Source organism: Propithecus coquereli, unplaced genomic scaffold, assembly GCF_000956105.1.
Source record: "Propithecus coquereli isolate 6110/MARCELLA unplaced genomic scaffold, Pcoq_1.0 Scaffold295, whole genome shotgun sequence".
NCBI lineage: Eukaryota > Metazoa > Chordata > Mammalia > Primates > Indriidae > Propithecus > Propithecus coquereli.
Window position 1 is genome coordinate 3,659,051 of NW_012148563.1, and position 21,217 is coordinate 3,680,267.

The 21,217-nt window shown below is 65.5% G+C and overlaps 2 protein-coding genes across 2 annotated transcripts in view; both read left to right on the forward strand.

Annotated features, from left to right (window-relative positions):
* Positions 1–7,901, forward strand: part of ESPNL (espin-like) — a 36,335-nt gene extending 28,434 nt beyond the window's left edge. The window contains exons 7-9 of the mRNA XM_012648875.1: positions 1,918–2,030; positions 2,996–3,193; positions 4,754–7,901. Coding sequence (XP_012504329.1) covers positions 1,918–2,030; positions 2,996–3,193; positions 4,754–6,358 — 1,916 coding nt within the window. The 3' untranslated portion in view covers positions 6,359–7,901. The remainder of the gene's footprint in view (positions 1–1,917; positions 2,031–2,995; positions 3,194–4,753) is intronic.
* Positions 7,902–11,893: 3,992 nt separating this feature from the next.
* On the forward strand, positions 11,894–20,564 carry KLHL30 (kelch-like family member 30). Its single transcript, XM_012648849.1, has 7 exons — positions 11,894–12,667; positions 13,863–13,995; positions 15,817–15,903; positions 16,464–16,619; positions 17,762–17,950; positions 18,943–19,088; positions 20,313–20,564. The coding sequence occupies exons 1-7, from the start codon at positions 11,894–11,896 to the stop codon at positions 20,562–20,564; spliced, it is 1,737 nt and encodes a 578-aa protein (XP_012504303.1).
* Positions 20,565–21,217: the final 653 nt, after the last annotated feature.

The following is a 21,217-nucleotide window of genomic DNA, read 5'->3' on the forward strand; positions in this document are numbered from 1 at the left end:
CTCTGTGTGTCTTCGTGTGTCTCTGTGTGTGTGTCTATGTGTACCTGTCTGTGGGTGCCTGTGTATCTGGGTCTGTATGTGTCTGTGAGTGCCTATGTGTGTGTGTGTCTGTGTGTATATGTGTATTGGTGTCTGTGTGTCTGTGTGTGTGTCTATGTGTGTGTCTGTGTGTATGTGTCTATGTGTCTCTGTGTCTGTGTGTCTGTGTGTGTCTCTCTGTATATCTATGTGTGTCTGTGTGTATATGTGTATTGGTGTGCGGGTGTCTATGTGTCTGTACGTGTCTGTGTGTGTGTGTGTGTCTGTGTTGTCTCTGTGTGTATCTGTGTGTGTGTCTATGTGTGCCTGTCTGTGGGTGTCTGTGTGTGGGTGTGTGTGTGTATCTGTGTGTCTGTGTGTATCTGTGTGTGTCTATGTGTGCCTATCTGTGCATGTCTGTGTGTCTCTGTGTGTGTCTGTGTGTGTCTATGTGTGCCTATCTGTGCATGTCTATGTGTATCTGTGTGTCTATGTGTATGTGTGTGTGTGCCTGTCTGTGTGTGTCTGTGTGTATCTGTGTGTGTGTCTATGTGTGCCTGTGTGTCTGTATCTGTGTCTGTATGTGTCTGTGAGTGCCTGTGTGTGTCTATATGTGTGTGTATATGTATATTGGTGTGCGGGTGTCTAGGTGTGTGTGTGTGTGTGTCTATGTGTCTGTACGTGTCTGTGTGTGTGTGTGTCTGTGTTGTCTCTGTGTGTATCTGTGTGTGTGTCTATGTGTGCCTGTCTGTGGGTGTCTGTGTGTATCTGTGTGTCTGGGTGTATCTGTGTGTGTGTCTATGTGTGCCTATCTGTGCATGTCTGTGTGTCTCTGTGTGTGTCTGTGTGTCTATGTGTATGTGTGTGTGTGTGTATATGTGTCTTTGGGTGCCTGTGTGTGTGTCTGTGTATTTATATGTGTATTGGTGTGCAGGTGTCTGTGTGTGTGTCTCTATGTGTGTCTATGTATGTGTGTGTGTCTATATGTGTCTCTGTGTATATGTGTATTGGTGTACGGGTGTCTGTGTATGTGTCTGTGTGTGTATGTGTGTCTCTTTGTGTCTCTGTGTATATCTGTGTGTCTATGTGTGCCTGTCTGTGCATGTCTGTGTGTCTGTGTGTGTGCCTGTCTTTGCGTGTCTGTGTGTGTCTCTGTGTGTCTTCGTGTGTCTCTGTGTGTGTGTCTATGTGTACCTGTCTGTGGGTGCCTGTGTATCTGGGTCTGTATGTGTCTGTGAGTGCCTACGTGTGTAGGTGTCTGTGTGTATATGTGTATTGGTGTGCGGGTGTCTGTGTGTCTGTGTGTATGTGTCTGTATGTGTCTGTGTGTGTGTGTCTCTGTGTATATCTGTGTGTGTCTGTGTGTCTGTGTGTATGTGTGTGTGTGCCTGTCTGTGTGTGTCTGTGTGTATCTGTGTGTGTGTCTATGTGTGCCTATCTGTGCATGTCTATGTGTGTCTGTGTGTATCTGTGTTTCTATTTATATGTGTGTGTGTCTGTGTGTGTGTCTGTGTGTGCGTGCCTGGGCTGTGATGCGGCGTGTGCCTCACGCAGGCACTGGGGTGTGTTTGCAAGGGGGCGTACGAGGACAAGCTTGGGGCCCAGCGGGGCTGAGCGGGGTCCTGGGGCGCCTGGGCGTCCTGCGCTCCGCGCTGGCCCGAGGCTGCAGGAGGGGCTGTGGCGCGGGTTCGGCACGTGGCAGGACCCCGATGAGCCAGGCTGGGCGGGCCCTGTGGACACCGCACAGCAGGTCCAGTGGGTTCTCAGGGCAGGCTGCCGCCAGGCTGGGGGTAGCGCCCATCTGTGCCCTTCAGGAGGCAGGTTCTGTCCCCAGGCCGGGGTCCCCGAGGCTGTGGTCTGGTCGTCCCAGCCCTGCCCCAGCTGCCCTCCTCTCAGCAGCCACGACTCTCAGCCCCACCTGGCCCGGGCGGCCCGACCAGCCGCCACCGAGGGAGCAGATGACCTGCACCACGCCCCCGGGCATCTCCACCAGAGCCACAGCGGCCCCCACGGTGCGCCTCCCACCCCTCCATCCCCATCCCCAAGGCCCCTGAGCAGCCTCCCACTGCGCCCTCTTGGGGGCCCAGGGAGGCCCCTCCAGCACAACCGGGCCTCCTCCACAGGGGGACACCAGGCTTGCTGCCCGGGCAGCTCTGGCTGGCTCCCGAGGGCCCCTGGGTTCTGAGCAGACGGGAATTTCAGGCAGCAGCAGCTGTCACCCCCTCATAGAAAGTGTGGGCCCCTTCTCTGCCATCCCATAAAGCCGCTGCAGCCCAAGCCCCTCCCCCCGGCCTCTGAGCGCACGGATACTCCCTGCCCCCGTGTAGCCGCCATCACCGCACAGAGCAGCAGCCGCCCACGGGGAAGCTGGGCCTGAAGCCCACTGCCCACCTCCTGAGTGGCCCCCAGCCAGCCCAGGACTGGCTGCAAGAGGCCTCCCCGCTTTCCCCTCCCCTTCCGGCACCAGGTGCTGGGACTCCAGCCCAGTCTTTCCCTGAATAGGTCCTGAGAATTCCCAGCCCCTGAGGTGGTCTGTGTGAGTCTGGGAAATGCCACATGGCACTGTCCCTCCTGGAGAGTTGGGGTGCACACAGATCATTAAAGGCTCTGACAAGTCCTGCAGCACAGACTTTGTCTATGTAGCTGTTCTGAGAGCAAGTTTGCCCATGGACATGGCATGCTCTGGGCAACCTCTTCCAGACCGTATGCAGGGGAGGGGAGGAATCTCTGGTTGTCTCTCAGCCAGCAATCCACCACACACCTGGGCCCCACAGGGGACACCATGGCCCTTGCCCTTGAGGGCCTCATACTTTGGGGGCTGAGGGGGCAGAGTGCTGACTGTGGCCCCCACCACCCTCCTCTTAGGACGCCCTGTGTGTGCAGCCTGGGCAGAGCCAACCCCCCTCCCCTGTGGATCCCCCTCCACTAGGGGCCTGGGTCCCCTCCGGGCCTGTGTGACACACCTCCATCTGCACAGGATGCAGAGATGGCTGTGGCGGGGGACACCCCAGATGGCCTGGCCACGCTGCAGCTGGACGGGCTGCCCTCAGGCGACCTCGACGGGCTAGTGCCCACGCGGGATGAGTGCGGCCGGCCCATCCCCGAGTGGAAGCGGCAGGTGATGGTGCGGAAGCTGCAGGCGCGCCTGGGCGCAGACCAGGCTCCTGAGGCCCAGGTAGGGGAGGGAGGTGGGGGGCCGGGGCGGGAGGCCTGGTCCGGGCAGGTGGAAGTGGGAGGTGGGGCGCCCGGAGCCTGGACCTGGGACCCGAGACCAGATGCCACACTCCCCCGTGGCCTCGGCTGCTTCTGCCAGAAGAGGAGGTTGAGCCAGGTCAGAGGACCCTGTGCTGTGCCCTGTCATCTGCTTTAGTGGGTGGGTCCCATGGACTCTTCCGTCTAATGGCTTTAATCTCGCACCAACTTTGTGCCAGACACTGTTCTAGGCAGCAAAAGGCAGGCTCTGCCCTCCTGGGGCTCAGACTCCAGCAGGAGCTCAGGGCCAGGGGCCAGGGTGCCCAGAGCTGTGTCGGGGGAGCTCAGGAGCACCCTCTTGGGGAGGGTGACCTGGGCAGGGCCAGAAGGAAGGGAGGACGGAGCCCTGTGGGAATCTGGGGCAACACAGTGCAGGCAGCGGGAGCAGCAAGGGCAAAGGTCCCAGGGCACAGGGGCCGCCTGAGAGAGCAGGCGATGCCGGTTCCCGGTGGGAGGGAGTGAGGGAGCGGAGTGGTGGCGGGCGGAGGCGAGGTCGAAGAGGAAACTGGCTGAAATTACCGGACCTCTGTAAGGCCTTGGGGGGCCCTGGGAATCTGAGCAGAGAAGGGCCGTGATTTGACTTGGATTTTCACCGCTGTGTGGTCAGTCCGTAGTGCTAGAATCTCACCCTTAGAGGATTTTGTCCAAACAGCGTGTTATGCAGCCCCTGGTCTAGAGCTGCACTGTGTAGTACGATAATACCAGCCATGCGCAGCTACGTAAATTAATTCAAATTCATTCAAAGTGAAAGTCCTGCCCCTCAGCTGCACCAGCCACATTTCGTGTCTGCAGCCACAGGTGGCTCACAGCTGCTGCATGATACAGCGCGTGTCTCCATCCTCATGGAACCAAGGACGGCCCCCATCTGATGGCCCAGCACATCCTAGCTTGTCAGGGCCGGAAGCCCACGGGCTCAAGGGCAAAGCTGGGGGTGGGGGGCAGCTCAGGGGCCTCTGCCCCAGCTGGGAAGCCCCTTTGAGCCTGCAGAGGTGCTGAGACCTCAGGGACCTGGAGCACGGGCAGGCTGAGCAGCTCAGGGCTCTCGGCTCAGTCACAGCCTGGCAAAAGCCTGGGGGCCCCGTGTGTCCCTTGTGGGCTGGACACTGCCCAGGACAGCAGGTGCTTTTCTTGCGGCAGGGTAAGGTGCTGGCAGGGTGGGCATGCATCACATGGTGGCAGAGGGTGCCCGGCTCCAGGGCTGCCGTCCAACCACAGAAGGCTCCGGGTCTGGCAGGAAGGAGCTGGGCGGCCCTGATGATGAAACACGGAGCAGATACGGGGGATTAGGGAGCCGTGTGGAGGGGGCAGAGCAGCGGCACCTCCACCTCTTTGAGGGGAAAACTGCCCCCAACCCCTCGTGTCTCAAACTCTGGACTGGGGCTGGCCAGCCACGCCCGGGGAGCTGTGTCGGCAGGAGCACGCGCTCTCCCCGTCTCCACGTGCTGTGGCCCAGGCCCTGCTGACCTTGCCTTCCTGTGCCCAGGGCGGCGGCTGGGGCTCCGGCCCCGTGGAGCAGGTGGCCTGGCGGTACTCGCAGACCCACCAGGCCATCCTGGGGCCCTTCGGGGAGCTGCTGACCGAGGACGACCTGGTGTACCTGGAGAAGCAGATTGCAGACCTGCAGCTGCGGCGCCGCTGCCAGGAGTACGAGAGTGAGCTGGGCCGGCTGGCGGCCGAGCTGCAGGCCCTGCTGCCCGAGCCCCTGGTCAGCATCACCGTCAACAGCCACTTCCTGCCCCGGGCGCCCGGGCTGGAGGCTGAGGAGGCCACGGCCCCAAAGGCTGAGCCCACAGGCTCTGCAGAGGCCTCGGAGGTGGCACCCGGCGGGCAGCCCCTGCCCTTCTGGTGCAGCCACATTGCCCGCCTGGTGCGCAGCATGTCGCTGCTGCTGAAGGGCATGAACGGGCTGGTGCAGGCAGAGGAGAAGCCGGCCTCTCGGGCCCCGCACGCCTGCAGGGAGGCCCTGGCCAGCCCCCCTCGGAGTGAGGCCCAGCGTGAGATCCAGGAGTGGGGGGTGTCTGTGCGGACACTGCGGGGCAACTTTGAGGCGGCCCCCAACCTGCCTTGCGGCTCCAGCCTCAGCCCCTGCAAGCTGGGGACCCGGCCCGGGCAGTGCCTGAGCGGCTGCTGGCCAGCCCCCCCGAAGCCCTGCAGCAGCCCGACTGGAGGGGGGTCTGGGCCGGGCGATGCAGAGGAGGCCAGTGACTCGGGCATCAGCTGTGAGGAGCCCCCGTCAGAGGCCGGCCCCGCGCCCGGCCGGGACCCAGCCACCCTGCGCAAGGAGCGCATCGTCATGCTCTTCCTCAGCCACTGGAAGAAGTCAGCCTGCACACCGGCCCTCAAGGCGGCAGCCTGCAGGACCCTAGAAGCCCGCCGTGCGGGGCCACGGGCGCAGGGGGCAGCCAGGAGCCCCAGGCTGTCCTCCCTGCCCCCTGGCGACGGTCGCCAGCTCAGCCACCTGTGGCAGCAGCGCAGCATCATCTCTCACCTGCTGGGCCACTGGAAGACCATCATGGCTCACGTGCCGGCCCGCCAGCTGCAGCGGCTGAGCCGGCGGCCCCAAGGGCCCCTGTCCCCAGAGCAGTTCCTGCCCCATGTGGCCGGGGCCCCTGTGCCCTACAGCAGCCTCTCGCTGGACCTCTTCATGCTGGGCTACTTCCAGCTCCTGGAGTGCGACCTGCCGGCCGAGGAGCGAAAGATGCGCCACCTGCTCTGCTTCGAGGTCTTTGAGCACCTGGGCGCCCACGGCTGGGAGGCCGTGCGCGCCTTCCACAAGGCCGTGACCGACGAGGTGGCCGCCGGCCGCCGTGCCTGGACTGACGGCTTTGAGGACATCAAGGCCCGCTTCTTTGGCTCCAGCCAGAGTCCCACCTGGGACACGGAGCCTGGCCGCAAGTCAGGCCTGACCCCGCTCGGACCCCTGCCACACACCAGCGTCCCCAGCAGCGGCCCCAGGCCCACAGCGCGGCGGCTGGGGGGCGGCTCCCAGCAGGGCAGTTTCAACAGCAAGGACATCTGCGGCTACATCGACCGAAGCTTCGCCTTCTGGAAGGAGAAAGAAGCCGAGATGTTCAACTTTGGAGAGTGACCTGTCCCCAGAGTGGGTTGGGGGTGTGTTGGGTTTTCTCTTTCCTCTCGCCTGCTAACGCCCTGCAGCCGGTAAGCCGGGCAAGCCTGGTGGACGGCCTGCTCACCCTCCCGCCCTGCCCGTTGCCCGCGTTACGTGGTCCCTCTCCCACGTGCGTCTCCTCGGAACAAGGACTCGCCTCAGAGCCCTCTCGCACGGCACTCGGGACGCGCCCTCGGTTGGCTGAGTTGGAGGGAAGCAGCGCCCACCCAGCTCCAGGAGGGCTCCCCGGCTTCCTCCCCTGCCGAAGACCCTCTCGTAGAGCCGGCCGTGCACACGAGGTTGCTAAATAGAGCTCCCCAGTCCTGGCCGCTCACCCTGCCCCTGCCCCTGGGCAGCGCCTGTGCCCACAGAGGCCGAGTCCTCACCCAGTTCTGCCGCGGCGCCAGGCCAAAGCCTCCCGTCCCCTGCCGCGTGCTGCCCTGCCCTGCCCACTCCCGGGTCCTGGTGAGGGTGGACTGAGGGCCTGGGTGGGAGAGCCTCTGTCCTGGGCGTCACCCTTGTCTCTGACGCACAGCAGCCCGAGTATGTCTAAGGAGCAGGGCGCCGCTGGCAGCTGGGAGCACCAGGACGCTGTCTCTCGGGCAGCGGGGCCCTGGCTCTTGGATCCAACACGCCACCAGCAGAGACAGAGAGGGCTGCTCCGCCGGGCGCTGCCCTGCGCCGGCTGGCAGGAGGCAAGGGCGGAGGGAGGGTCTGGGCTGGGCCCTGGCTGGGTGGTCAGGAGGTTGGGCACTCCGGTGTCTCCCGTCCCTTGTGTACCCCTTGCTGACGGTCAGCTCTAAGGGCCTAAGGAGGGGGGTGTGGCACGCACTGAGCCCTCCAGGTCACTTCCTGGCCGAGTGCTCAGGGCACTCCTGGCTCAGGGCACCCCTGCCCACTCACCGTGGCCTCAGGCAAGTCCCTCCGTGGCATCTGGGCCTTGGTTTCCCAGCTGAGGGGCAGGATCGAGGCCAAGAGGGGCACCCCACAAACCTTAGGGTTCCTGGAGGACCTGGGTGGGCTGCCCAGTGAGGGGTGAGGCGGGGGCTCAAATCCAGGTTTGTGGCCAGAGGAGGGAGGGGACATCTCTGCTGGGGTGCTCAGGGCTGACCCCCAAGTGACCTCCTGCAGACACCCTGCCTCTAGGGGGAGTAGGCCAGGGTGGGGCTGGGAACCCTGGCCTGGCAGCTCACCTGTGTCCTCGGAGCAGGCAGGGGCTGGCCCTGGCAGGGCACACTCGCAGCTGCAAGGCCTATTTGGTGCCTAGAAATCTGTTGTCCAGTTGGCAAAAATCCAACTGAGGACTCCGGAGCCCCAACGTGTGCACCCCGGGGGCTGCAGATGTCAGCCAGGTGGCCAGACCCGAGACACAGGTGTGAAACCCAAGGGCTTCCCGATGAGCCAAACCACACTGGGCGGGGGGGCCATCTCCCCAGCCCTTGTGTGCGGGACGAGGACGCAGAGAAGCAGGACACGGTAGCGAAGGCAGCAAAGAACCTTTGTCCACCACTTTCGTCCTCGTGACTGGAATAAATTCGTAAAGGTGTGAGCTCTCTGCACATCAACGTGCAGGGTTAGTGCAAAACCCAGCCCCTTTTTCTTTTTAATGTCTCTAAAGTTCTTTGGAAAGAAAAAGGGAACAAAGCCCACTGCGGCGGCCAGGCTGCAAGAAGGACCCCAGTGACCCTGCCTGCTGGGAGACACGGTATATATCTCTGACACACGTTCGCACACGCACGCGCGCGCACACACACACACACACACACACACACACACACACAGTACCACGGGACACAGCAGAAGCTGCGAATGTCACACGGGCTGTGACACACACCGTGGCTCCATCTCTGTCGCTCTCCTCATCTCACGTCCGGGGCAGCCTCACAGCCTCACAGAGACGCCGCACGGGGAAGTGGAGGACCCGGCCCAGGCCAGCCTCCAGGCGACTGCACTTGGGTCGACCGCCCCACGCACGCGCTCCGCAGTGTGAAACGGCGAGGTAGTGAGCGTGGGTGTTCTAAGACACTAGATTCGGGGCGGTTTGTTACGCAGCAAGAGAGGACGCATACAGCAGACAAGACAAACGTAGATAGGAGAGTAACGAAGAGAGGCTTACCTTTCAGACACGAGGTAGAACTGCAGAGCAGCGACCCACCACACGCGGTGTCCTGACCCCAGAACAGTCACTCGAGCTGGAACAGAGAGGCCAAGTCTTCGCACACGGAAAGCACTACCGAGATGAAGTTGCTGCGGCAGGTCCCCGGGAGGGGAGGCTGTGGGCAATAGAGCTGACAGCCTGGGTGAGCTTTTCCGAAAGAAGCAAAGGATGAGCTCATGGGACCCCATGCCCCAGATAACTCCCAGCTGGAGTAAGAGCTGCTGTGTGCAAGGAAAGCCGTGGAAGCCCAGGGGAGGAAGGGGGCAGTCGGGGGCATCCCGTGCCAGGGCCAGCGGCGGGGACGGTCACACCTCGGGTGGCGGGAGGTGCACACACTCATCCCAGCCGGAGCCCCTCTGGTAAGTGCGTTAAGTCTGAAAGATGCTCGCACACTTTAAATGGGTGGTTTCAACTCAGATTCTCTTCTGGGCAATAACCACAGACGCGATGCCGTCGTCGTCACACCAGTCCCAGATGGGAACAACCCGAATGTCCGTCAGTAGAAGTGACTGGACACCACTCGCAGCTTGCGAAGGGAGATAGTCCCCGCTGGGACAAAACGTACAGCCACATTCCAAACACCGATCGTGTCAGAAGTGCCCGTGCTCGCGTGACGGAAGAGCACACACACCCACAAATGCAGCGACCCCAGTGTTGCGACTCGTCGACGGCTGGAAGGGAAGACGCCAGCACGTTGATGGCAGTTGTCTTTTACGGGTGGACTTTCCTGCTTTGTATTTCTCTGTTTTCCAAGATGAACATGTGGCTCGGGAAGGGGCCCCGGGATCTCCTGGCCCTGCCGTGGCTGGGGGGCACCTGAGCATGGCTGCTCACATCTCTGGGCACTCCCTTTGACCACCAAAGTCTTCCCTACGGTCGCCACAGACCCCGAGCTCTGAAAGACTTTGCTGACCAACCTGCATTGGTTCACAATTCCCACTTGACAGAGGAACAAGAGGCCACACAGGCACCAAGACCCACAGTGAGAGTGTCACCTGCCTGTGTCCAGGCCCTGAGCCGGGGCTCCCCGAGACCTGTGGGTCCCCCGCTTAGGCCCCACTGCCCCATCTTGCAGATGAGGAAACTGGTGGGGCAGCTGCACCCCCACCCCCAGCTCAGCCCAACACCATGGGGAGGATCGAAGCGCGTCCTGGCCCCGGAGCCTTCCTGTGGTCTGTCCTGGGCCAGCGCGGGTGGGGCCCGTCTGCAGAGCTGGCACCTCACTCCTGGCCCCACGGTCCATCCCTCACCGCCTGACCCTCCCAAACGATGTGCACAGAGGCTAAAAATACCCTCTTGTCCCCACGTGGCCACCAGCCGAGCCCCGCCCAGCAGGCCCTCCAGCCCCCTCGCGGCCGGCGGGCAGCCCTGCTCTCGGGCTGTGTCCTCAGCAGCAGGGTCCCAGGGCGACTGAGAGGTAGGACTGGGGGCTCTGGAGTGGGTGCATCGGGCAGGGAGGTGGGGCCGGGGCAGGCGCAGCAGAGAGCTTTGGAGACCCCCCACCCTCAGGCCAGCCAGGCTCGGGGATCAGCAGACACGGTTCCCTCAGTGTCCAGGCTGGAGAGGGGCAGGGGGAGGCCAGATGCCCCTCGGACTGCAGCCGGGGCCACAGCAGCCAGATACCAGCCAGAGCCAGGCCTCAGCCGCTCGCTGTCCTGCCTGCTCACGTCTCCTGGCTCCGGGCCTGGGCAGGCACTGGGGTGAGGCTCTGAGACCCTCTGGACGCCCCCGCCCCATGCTGGGACTGCAGGGTAGCAGGTGGCAGTGGGCACCCCCAGGGCCCCTGGGGAAGGTGGCTGCACCTGCCACAGCAGCAGCTGGCCAAGGACGTACAACAATGACCGGAATGCGAGGCCCGTGGGCAGCGGCCCAGGGACGGCCCCCCTCGCCCACGCAGGCTCTGCCGTCTCCCGTCGCCCTGGGAGGGCGGAGCCCCCCTCCCTGGGCCGCAGCACCTCCCTAAGGGGCCAGGAGGGTGGACGCTCGGCCAGGGGTGCTGGGGCGTCGGGCGGCCGGTCCAGGGAGGCCCTAGCGGCTCTCGGGTGGGATGGAGACAGGCCCCAGCGGGCCGGGAAGTGGAGGCGCCTCGAGCTCCCCCACCCTGCACCTGCGTCCGGCTGCCCACGGTCTGCAGTTCCCTGGTTCTCTCCATGGAGCTCTGTGGTTTCCTCCCGCTGATTTCTCAGGCGTTTGTCCCCTTGCCCACGGAGCCGCTGGACGGCCCTGCGCGGCGCCCCCTAGTGGAGAACCGCGTCTCTGCTCCGCAGCCCGGGCGGCCGGGAGTGGCTGGGAAGGAGCACCTTTGTGCAGACCTCACCTTTCTTTGGCCTGGTTGTCTTACCGCAAATGCCAGAAGTACACAAATAAACATGCGCATATTCACGTCATCCCAGAAGCGGATTTGCTGAGTCGATGACGGGAACGCTGACATGTGAAATCAGCCCCAGAAAGCTGCCTTCGGCTGTTTGTATTTAGTGCCCTGCACCCGGCCAGGTGTCATGCGGGGTTCAGAGCCTGGGCCCCCAAGCCTGGCTCTGAGTTCAACCCCAGCTCCACCACTTCCCAGCTATCCGATTTGGGGCATGTGACACCAGCCTTATGTGCCTCAGTTTCCCCAACTGTAAAAGGGGCAAAGATTGCACCCACCTGCCAGGACGGTTGTGAGGCTACGTGATTAAGGCACGGCCAGGCTTGGCGCGGCCTGGCGCGTGGGGCGCCGAGGGAGTAAGAGCTGCCACGCTGAGGATGGTGCCTGGAGCCACTTTTACCGCCAGCCTCTCGATCAGCAGATGAGAAAACAGGCCCAGAGAGGCACGTGGCTGGCCCAAGGTCGCCCAGCAAGGTCACGGCAGACAGGATCAGTGAAGCAGGGAGCCTCTCAAACGCCCCCAAGGCCCCCCCAGCAGTATTGGATCCAGGACAGAGGCCGCCTCTAGGGAGTTCGGGTGCCTGGGGGACCCCACGCGCTGGGGGTCTGCTCTGCGGAGCCCAGAGCTCTCTTGCCGGCCCTGTCCTGCCCTAATTGCCAGGCTGCGGTAGGTCTCCCTGTCCCTGAGCCACAGCTTCCTCACCGTCGAGTGGGAAGGACGCTAGCGCCTCCCTGACAGGGCCACATGCCGGGCTTAAGGGAGATGGTGGGGACAGGGAATCGCGAGCTGTCCATGCTCACCCGGCCGCAACTGCTGCGGGAAGGAAAGGACTAACGGGCAGGCGGTGGGACCGGTTGGTCGCTCTGGCTGCTGAGACCAGCCCCTCGCCAGAGCCCACTCCGTTCTCTCCCCAGGTGCTCGGGTGGCTCCAGGCGCTTGCTCCCCGTCAGCGGGTGCGTTGCCAAGGCCCTCGCGGGCACGGGCACCATGGTGCGGAATGTGGACGACCTGGACTTCCACCTGCCCTCGCATGCCCAGGACATGCTGGAAGGCCTGCAGCGGCTGCGCTCTCAGCCCAAGCTGGCCGACGTCACGCTGCTGGTGGGTGGCCGGGAGCTGCCCTGTCACCGCAGCCTCCTGGCCCTGAGCAGCCCCTACTTCCACGCCATGTTCACGGGCAACTTTGCAGAGAGCTTCTCCGCGCGCGTGGAGCTGCGGGACGTGGAGCCGGCCGTGGTGGGGCAGCTGGTGGACTTCGTGTACACGGGCCGGCTGACCGTCACCCAGAGCAACGTGGAGGCACTGACACGCACGGCCGCGCGCCTCCACTTCCCCGCCGTGCAGAAGGTCTGCGGCCGTTACCTGCAGCAGCAGCTGGACGCTGCCAACTGCCTGGGCATCTGCGAGTTTGGGGAGCAGCAGGGGCTGCTGGGCGTGGCTGCCAAGGCCTGGGCCTTCCTGCGGGAGAACTTTGAGGCCGTGGCACGCGAGGACGAGTTCCTGCAGCTGCCCCGAGACCGGCTGGCCGCCTGTCTGGCCAGCGACCTGCTGCAGGTGCAGCCAGAGCAGAGCCGGCTCGAGGCCCTGCTGCGCTGGGTGCGCCATGACCCGCCGGCCCGGGCCTCCCACCTGCCCGAGCTGCTGGGCCTGGTGCACCTGGACGCCATGCCCGGGCCCTGCGTGCAGGAGCTGCTGGCCGCAGAGCCTCTGATCCGGGAGTCGGAGGCATGCAGGGCGGCCCTGGCCCAGGGCCACGGTGGGGTGAGTGCCGGGCGGGGGCTCCCATCCCTGGGAAGCCGGCGGAAGAGCCCACAGACCCGCCGGCCTCGGGAGGGAGAGTACGCGGTGGGTGTCCCAAGGTCCCCTTACCTTGCGATGCTCCCTGCCTTGGGCCAGTTACCTGCGAGGGTGTCACCATTCACCCCACGAGTACAGAGCGTGCCCTGTGTGTGCCATACCCTGGATGTGAGGGGAGGGGAACCCAGAAGTGATAACATTCGAACCCTGTCCTGGAAAAGCCCACAGCCCCAGGAGGACAAACTGGAAACAGACCTTAGGCAGAGTGGAAGGGCCGGGCTGGGTGGCACCTGCGCAGGGTGCTGGGGGCATCCTCGGAGGGGCGGGCAGTCAGGGAGGACTCTCTGGAGGAGGCAGCATCTGAGCTGGGCCCTGGAGGAGGGATAGGAGCTCGGGGGAGGCAAGGAGGCACAGACAGGCATGGCAGCCCGCCACCACCTGTCCCCGAGGAAGCCATTTAAACATTTATGGGCTGCAACTTCCTGTTTGTGCTGCCAGCAGGCCTGGCGGGCAGGGCAGGTCCCGGGGAAGTGACAGGCCCGGGTGTTGCTGAGACAAGGAGCTGTCGGGTCGGTGAGCTGCCGGGCGGCCTGCTCAGAGGCCTTGCTCCAGGGTGCTCCTTTGGAGCCAAGTCTGGGGACGAAGATGTGACTCAGGCTGGTGGTTCCCAGGCCGAGGGTGGAGTGTGTGGTGGGCAGAATCCAGCCCTGGCACCGGCCAGTCACAGGGCCTGGCCTCCTGCTGGTGCTGGCCGGGGGTCATCTTGTCATTGCTGGTGGTGAGAGGCCCGGGCATCCCATAGGAGGGACCAGGGCGGCTGTGGGATCCTAGGATCCTGGGAGCCCTGGGCCGTGGTGACTTACCGACCATTCCACGAGCAGCGTTCCCGTGTTTCCCGCCGGGCCAGGCCACCCTAGTGCGGCTGCTGCAGGCAGGCCAGGGGCAGCGGAGGCCTTTGTGGGGCACTGGGGACGGGCTCTGGGCGGTCCGCACCACAGCAGCACGCCGGCACACGTGCACGCACATACGCACACCTGCACGGGCTCACAGGTGCTGAGGCCCTCCCGGCCCACGTGTGGGCGCCGGCACAGAGGGACACTCGTGGGCCTGGGGCGCAGGGGGCTCCGCCCTGCCGCTCTGACCCCGGCCTTCCCCGCAGGTGCGGCCGGCCCTCCCGCAGAAGCTGGAGGAGGTTCTGGTGGTGGTGGGCGGGCGGGCGCTGGAGGAGGACGAGGCGGGTGAGGAGCCCGCCCCCCGCCCCGGGAACTTCACCTTCTACAACACCAAGGCCAGTGAGTACCCTGCCCGCGCCCAGGTGTCAGCCCAGGGACGCTGCCCACGTCCACCACCCGCCCGCGCAGGAGGGGCCTGGGTGGGCCTCGCTGGGGGCCGCAGAGAGGCCTGGGGGCCACGGTGGCAGGCGGGGGCCGTGCTGCACTGCGGGCACTGCAGTTCCCTCTCCCCACACTGAGGTCTCTTCCAGGCCCCAGGCTGCTGTGAAGGGCTCTGCTGCCCAGGCTGCGCCGCGTGGGGGGCCGGGCCAGGGCTGCCTCTTGGTGCCGCCTGCCCTGCGCACCTGAAGGGGGAACTGAGGCCTCGAGGGGAGACTGGGCTGGAGGGGTGCGGCAGCCTGGGGCAGAGCTCAGGTTCCGGGTCAAGCCAGACGGGGATCCAGGTCCAGCCCTGGAGCAGTCACTTCACCTCTCAGAGCCTCAGTTTCCCCATCCGGGAAAGGGGCTCCTGGCAGCCCCCCGCAAGGCCGTGCAGCGAGGGGCCCTGTGAGCACGGAGGCTGGGCCTGCCGTCGGGACGGAGGGAGGAGCGGGGGCCTCTGCAGGGGCTCTGCACGGCCTGTGCTGGCCTCCGGGAGCTCTTCACAGAGGGTCGGCGGGTGTCCTGGGGCACCGGCAGTCGCCAGCCGGCCCCATGGCGTCAGAGGCTGGCGGGCTCCAGGAAGCCCAGGGCCGGCTGTCCCCGTCAGGGGCTGACGAGAGGGGATTTGGGGCTGACGTCAGGACGGAGCAGCTGTCCCTCAGACCCGGCCGGGGGGGCACAGGGTGGGGGACTCTGGCAGGAAGGGCCTGCTGACTGCTGGGCAGTCCCCACCCCGGGGTGACAGAGACATGAGTCATGGGACACTGAGTCCCTGACCACAGTGCCAGGCGCTGCTCCCAGGGAGGCCCGCAATTCCACATGTCCCGAAAACTGTGGTAAACCGTCTTCCTGGGGGACACCCCCAAGTCTTGGGTGTCTCCCGCAAATACCCGAAAGCTGTCCATGTATAGGACTTTCGCATTTACTGTCTCGTTTTGACTTTTGCAAAGCGTTTTCTCATCCCTGCCTCCGTGTACCCCACGTAGCTCCATGAGGCAGGTCTGACTCTGCCCCTCACGAGAACAGCGACATTAACCCTAACAGCCACCCCGTGGAGGAGTAACTGCCTGCCAGACACACATTATCTCTGCAATTCCCCACACCTGCCCGGGGATTAGCCCCATTCTACAGACGAGGAAACTAAGGCTGGGGCTTGTCCAAAGCCACACAGCCGGTGCACGAGAACCAGGAGTTGGACTCTGCTGTGCCTGCCGCAAGGCCTGTGTGTGATCCCCATAGGCGCCTGGCTGCCACGGGGCACACGGGGTGCTCAGGAGGAACGAATGAATGAATGCATGAGGAATGAGTGAAGGAATGACGTTTGTGTTCTAAGCCACTATGACACCCACGTAAACTGCACCCCCTCCGATGAGGGGACCAGACCCAGGGGCTGAAGGGTCCATCTGGGGTCTCATGGGCCAACTGCAAGGTCAGGGTGAGACCCCAGTCCCCAAGGCCTGCTCGGCCTCTCGGCACCCCGGGTGCAAGTCTGGGTGCCGGGCTCTGGGGGCGGTGTGGGCGCTGGCGGCCACAGTGGGACCAAGCACCCAGGGCCTGCTCGGGCCCCGCCCACTGGCTGTCTCCCCACCTCTGCAGCCGGCCGGCCCTGCCCCCCCCTTTCCCAACAGCGAGGGGGACGTTTCTGCAGCAAGTGCGTGGAAGAGGCACCCCGGGAGGGCCGGGCGGGGAGGGCCCCAGCAGGGAGCCAGACACCCTGACCCCTCTGCCCTCTCCTGCCAGAGAAGTGGACGGCGCTCCCAGACTTCCCCGACTACCACAAGTGGGGCTTCTCCCTGGCGGCCCTGAACAACGACATCTATGTCACAGGTGGGCAGGTCGGGGCCCTTCCAGAGACACCATGCCCGGCCAGGCAGCTGGCACAGTGCAGCCACCCAAAACCAATCTCCCCCACTCAGCGGGATCCCTGACGCTTGAGTCAGGGCTCTTCCAGACCTTTCCACACAGGTGACAACGAGGAAATGTAAAAGTCACAGGTCCACTTGTGCTGGAGGCCGTTCCGTGTCCACTGCCTGACGTGGGCCCAGGGCCCGCCCCGCTGTGCTCCTGCAGCCAGGGCCTCCCCAGAAGGGACCGTGTTGGGGTGCGGGGGGTCACTCTGTGCTTCTATATCCGAGATTTGGTTGGGGGCAGAACTTCCCCTGATGGGGGCTTGAAACCGCCGATCTTGTGCCCCTTGTTTGTGGGGGAAGGAGGCAGCTGCCCAAAGCCACGCAGCTAGACTGCGCCACCCACAGGGGTCCCACCCCGGCTCAGAGTTCGTGGTCACGGCCTGGCACGGGAGGGAGGGGGCCGCAGGTCGGCACCCACCCCACTGGCCTGGAGACCTAGCGTGCTGGTGCCCGTGTGGACGCAACCTCTTCTGGCAGGTGGCTCTCGGGGCACCGAGACGGACGCCTGGTCAACCACCCAGGCCTGGTGCTTCCCGCTGAAGGAGGCCACCTGGAAGCCCGTGGCGCCCATGCTGAAGGCGCGCACCAACCACGCCAGCGCCGCGCTCAACGGGGAGATCTACGCCATCGGCGGTGAGCTGCCCTCTCCGCCCCTCCCTGGGGCGGGTCCCAGCCTCTCACCCCTGCAGCCCCGGGAAGGAGGGCCACACTGGCCCGAGGGGCCACAGAGGCGCATCTCCCCATGGCGGCCCTCGGCAGCTCCTTGTCTGGGGGTCGAGCGAGCCCCCAGGGCTCCCGGCCGGGTGGGCCTTCAGGACCCAAGGCCTGGGCGTCCTCGATGGCCAGCGCTTCCGATGCACCCTGGGGACAGAGACACCGGAGGACGCATCGCTCCCCAGAAGGAGGCCTGGTGGGAGCTGCAGGGGGTGGGGAGCAGCCGTCCCAGGCCCGTGGCTCAGCCCTCCGCTTGGGCTCACGGGGCGGCCGCTGTGATGAGGGGCCCACGGTGGCCCCTTTGCTGCTGCTTTTGTTCCCCCGACCCCCAGCCTGAGCATGCGGCTGCTTGTCCCCCGGCACCCCAGAACTACAGCAAGGAGTCGCCCCAGGAACCTTGCTGGTTAGAGGAATATTAAAAAACGAGATGCATGTGGCCCCAAAGCTCTGCAGGCGACAAACTGGCCCGGAGGCCGCTCCTCGTGCCCAGCGGTGTCGGCAGGCCCCGTCCTCTCAGTGGCTGCCCCGTCCCCAGCCAGAGAGCAGAAAGCACACGCCATTCCCGGCCCAGAGCATTCTGAGTTCCCCGGTTGTCACAGAGACCAAGGCCGAGGGCCCAGAGAGCAGGGTGTGACCTCCCTCCCCGTGACGGCCCCATCACTGACCATCCAGACTCTATCGGGCACTGGTGGGGGACGGCCTGCAGCTCCAGGGGCTGACATCTTGCCACCCGCCCCTCCTGGGACTGACTCCCCCCGTTCTGGTTCAAAACACCCTGGGAAGCGACCCACCCTGTGCGACGTCTGGGGGCAGCACCTTCCCGAGATTAGGCCCATCTCGCACTCTGCAGCGGGCATCCTCGGGTCCAAGCGCCCATCCGCACACCTCTGCTCGCCGTGGCCCTGGGCAGGTTCCCTCGTCCCCCAGAGCCTCGGTGTCCCTGTCTGTGAAATGGGGACGACGCCCGAGGCCGTACCCTCCGGCCCTTGGCCAGGTGGTCCCTGCTGCCTCATGAAGCCCTGGGCCCTGAGTTTCCAGGAGGCCCTCCCGTGTCCCCGCAGGCACCGCTCTGGACGCGGTGGAGGTCGAGAGCTACGACCCCTACACGGACAGCTGGACGCCGGTCAGCCCCGCCCTCAAGTACGTCAGCAACTTCGCCGCCGCCGGCTGCCGGGGCCGGCTCTACCTGGTGGGCTCCTGCGCCTGCAAGTACAACGCTCTGGCCCTGCAGTGCTACAACCCTGTCATAGGTGAGCCGGGCCACCGCGTGGGGGGCGCCAGGGGACAAAGGACAGGTGACCACAGGCCCCTCAGAGGCTACAGTCCACCCCAGCGAGGTGAGGGCGGGCAGCTCCCAGGGACAGGTGGGCCGGCAGCCACGGGCTGCCCACACGGGGCACCGCCCGTCAGAGGCGGAGGGACGGGGAGGAAGGCAGGGCCTGAGGCGTCAGGGCGAGGGGTCGTCTCCGCAGTCACGGCTGGTCCCTGCCTAGCAGCAAGCTGCACGTCTGTCCTGCCCTGGCACCTGTGCGACAGCCGGGGGACGTGCTGCGGTGCAGGCTGCCCAGTGGCCCAGTGACGAGGAGGCCCAGGTCCTGGAAGCTGCCTGGCTGCTTCGTCCGCCTGGAATGGCCTCGTCGGCCAGGAGTAGTGACCCCGCCCTCCAAGGCCAGCGGCCCAGCTCAGTCTTTGGACTGCGCGCCTCTCCGAGCTCAGCGGCGCCCAGCCCTGGTCTCGAATCCTGTTCCACACCCTGGACGGCGAAGATGCTGGCAGGGCCCGTTCTGCAGTGGGGAGTGAGGACCCCGAGACAGACCGACTAGGCTTGGGTCTGCTTGGGGCCCCAGGGGCCCACCTGGTTATCGGACCTGGGGCAGAGGCGGGGAGGGAGGAGGCAGAGGCGCCGATGTTCCGGGCTGTCCCCAGTTGTGGGGGCGGGGGGCTACCAGGCCAAAACCCCTTCCGAGGGCGAGGTTCCCGAGGGACCCCCGCACCCTCCACGGGCCCCTCCCTGTGGTGCCGCTGTGTGAGGAGGGGGCTGCGCCTCTTCTCCCAGAGGCAGAGGGAGGCCCTGAGCGGCAGGGTGTGTGCACTCAGCCCCGGCTCCCAGCCCCGAGGGCTCACTCCCATTGTACAGACGAGTTCACTGAGGCTCAGAGGGCACCTTGCCCTGGGTCCCTCCAAGGGGCAAGCACACCCTGGCGACCCCGGTGAAGGTGGCCCCGGTGCTCACATCCCACAGACGCGTGGAGCGTGATCGCCTCGCCCTTCCTGCCCAAGTACCTGTCCTCGCCGCGCTGCGCCGCGCTGCACGGGGCACTCTACCTCATCGGCGACAACACCAAGAAGGTCTACGTGTACGACCCCGGGGCCAACCTGTGGCAGAAGGTGGGCCCCGCCGCCCAGCGCCCCCGGGTCCCCGCATGACAGAGAGCAGGCCTGGGAACAGCGGCGGGTCGGTGTCTGCAGGGCCCGCAGGGAAGGCCAACCCTGGCTTTCTCCCCCGAACACGGGTGACGGCGGTGCCCTGGCCCGAGCCCCCTAAGGGTGGCGGAGATGACGATGGTGGGAGAAGGAGGCCCACGGGCTGCTGGTCACCACCCGTGCTCTGTCCCCTGCTCGCCGATCTGCCGTCCTTCTCAGGCAGCAAAACCGGGCTCAGGCAGCAGGTGCTTCAGCGAAAAAGGAGGAGGAGGCGTCTCCCGGCCCAGGGCGGGCACACGGGGGTCCTGAGCGGACAAAGCCGGGCAGCCAGCGTCTGTGCTCCCCGTTGCCCCAGCCCCTGCGCCCTTCACGGGAGGGAGACAGGACTCAGCGCCCAGCCAGGTGCCCTGGGCCTGCCGCCTGCCTCGAGGTCCCAGTCCCTGGAGCGGAGAAGGTGGCATCCTTCCTGCAGCCCCCTCGCAGGCTGTGCTGGCCGACCGGGCGGCAGCAGGGTGCTGCTGCGCAGAGCTGTCCCCTGGCGTCGGCACTCAGGGAGCCGAAGACCCCATTACCGCGGTGACACAGGTGCAGGGTGGGCCCTGCCAGGCCAGCTCCTCCTAGGCCCTCCCAGCCCCGAGCCACAGTTCTGGGCTGGGCCCCGCACTGCTGGGACCCCCTTTGCCCTCTCTGGGCCTGGGCCGGGGCGGCCGCATTACTGTCTTCTTCTGGAGGCCACACAGGCCCCCACCCGCCCAGGCTTTTCCCGAAGGCCCCACGTCTCCCTCCAGCCCCTGGAAACCTGCCGGCCCTGACCCCCAACCCCTCTCCAGGGCCCTTCTGAGGCCACGGGCCTGGCCAAGGGTGGGCTTGGCCCCCTGGGTGTCTGTCGGGGCTGAGTCACACGTGTGTCCTCCCAGAGCTGCGGGAAGCTGGGAGGCAGCTCCAGGTCAGGCCTCGGGTCCCCTGTCACTCCGGGGCTGACAACACCATCCCTGTGACGGGGCTGGAGAGGGAGCGTCTGAGGAAGCCGCAGGGCCAGGGATGAAGGCCTCAGTCAGTGCGCTGGTGCCTCGGATGGGACAGGGCCGGGCGGCCGGCCGTCCTCTCCGCCTGTCCCCCGCCCTGCCAAGGGCACCCCTCACCACTGCCTGCTGGCCACCCTGACCCTGACCGGCTGGCCGTCCACAGGTGCAGTCCCTGCACAGCCTGCACGAGAACGGCGCACTGGTGCCTCTGGGTGACGCGCTGTACGTGACAGGTGGCCGCTGGCAGGGCATGGAGGGCGACTACCACGTGGAGATGGAGGCCTACGACACCGTGCGGGACGCCTGGACGCGCCACGGCGCGCTGCCTCGCCTCTGGCTCTACCACGGGGCTTCCGCCGTCTTCCTGGACGTCTCCAAGTGGACCCAGCCCTCCAGCCCCGCCCAGGAGCACTAATCCAGGGGGGCTCCCGGGGGACCGGTCCCCGTGGCAGCTCCCCGTCACCCCCGTGGAGCGGCCCACGTTTATTCTGCCTGTTCGTTGACAAGGAGCTTCCGTCCCCTCCAGGGCTCAGGCCGGCTCGGGCCACCGGGGTCGTCGGATGGCACAGCCCGGTGCACACGGCCTTGGGCTCTGCAGCTGCCACACCAAGCTCTGAGCTCAGCAGCCACAGGGTCGGGTCACGGGACACCTGCATAGTGGGGACAAGAAGCTCTGCCGCCCTCGGGCTGCCAGGACCTCAGAGAAAGGCGCCGAGGGCCCCGGACAGCGGGACAGCGGCTCGAGCTCTCCCAGCCTCAGCTGTTCCTGCCTCTGGGCCAGGCCGGTGTCCCGGAGCAGCCGCACACAGGAGGGTTGAACCCAGAGTGGCCCAGGGAGCTGTGGACAGGGAAGGGCCCTGGGACAGGGTCAGCACCAGGCCACCTCAGTGCCACCTCAGGGGCAGCCTCTGCTCTGGGGCTCCAGGCGGGGTGTCCGCTGCGCACGGGGCTGGCTGGGTGGGCTCCGGGCTCTCCCCACGACAGCCTCTGCCTGTTGGCACTGAACTTCTGGGGACAAAGGAGGCCCCGCCCAGCTCTTCTGTGCCACCCCCCACCCGAAGGGCAGCC

Bases quoted from the DNA above. Each gene is read 5' to 3' on its own strand.
- KLHL30 (XM_012648849.1), top strand. From the start codon at position 11,894: ATGGTGCGGAATGTGGACGACCTGGACTTCCACCTGCCCTCGCATGCC. The intron at 13,996-15,816 runs GTGAGTACCCTG...CTCTCCTGCCAG, and splicing joins CTTCTACAACACCAAGGCCA to AGAAGTGGACGGCGCTCCCA. The intron at 19,089-20,312 runs GTGGGCCCCGCC...GGCCGTCCACAG, and splicing joins GGGCCAACCTGTGGCAGAAG to GTGCAGTCCCTGCACAGCCT.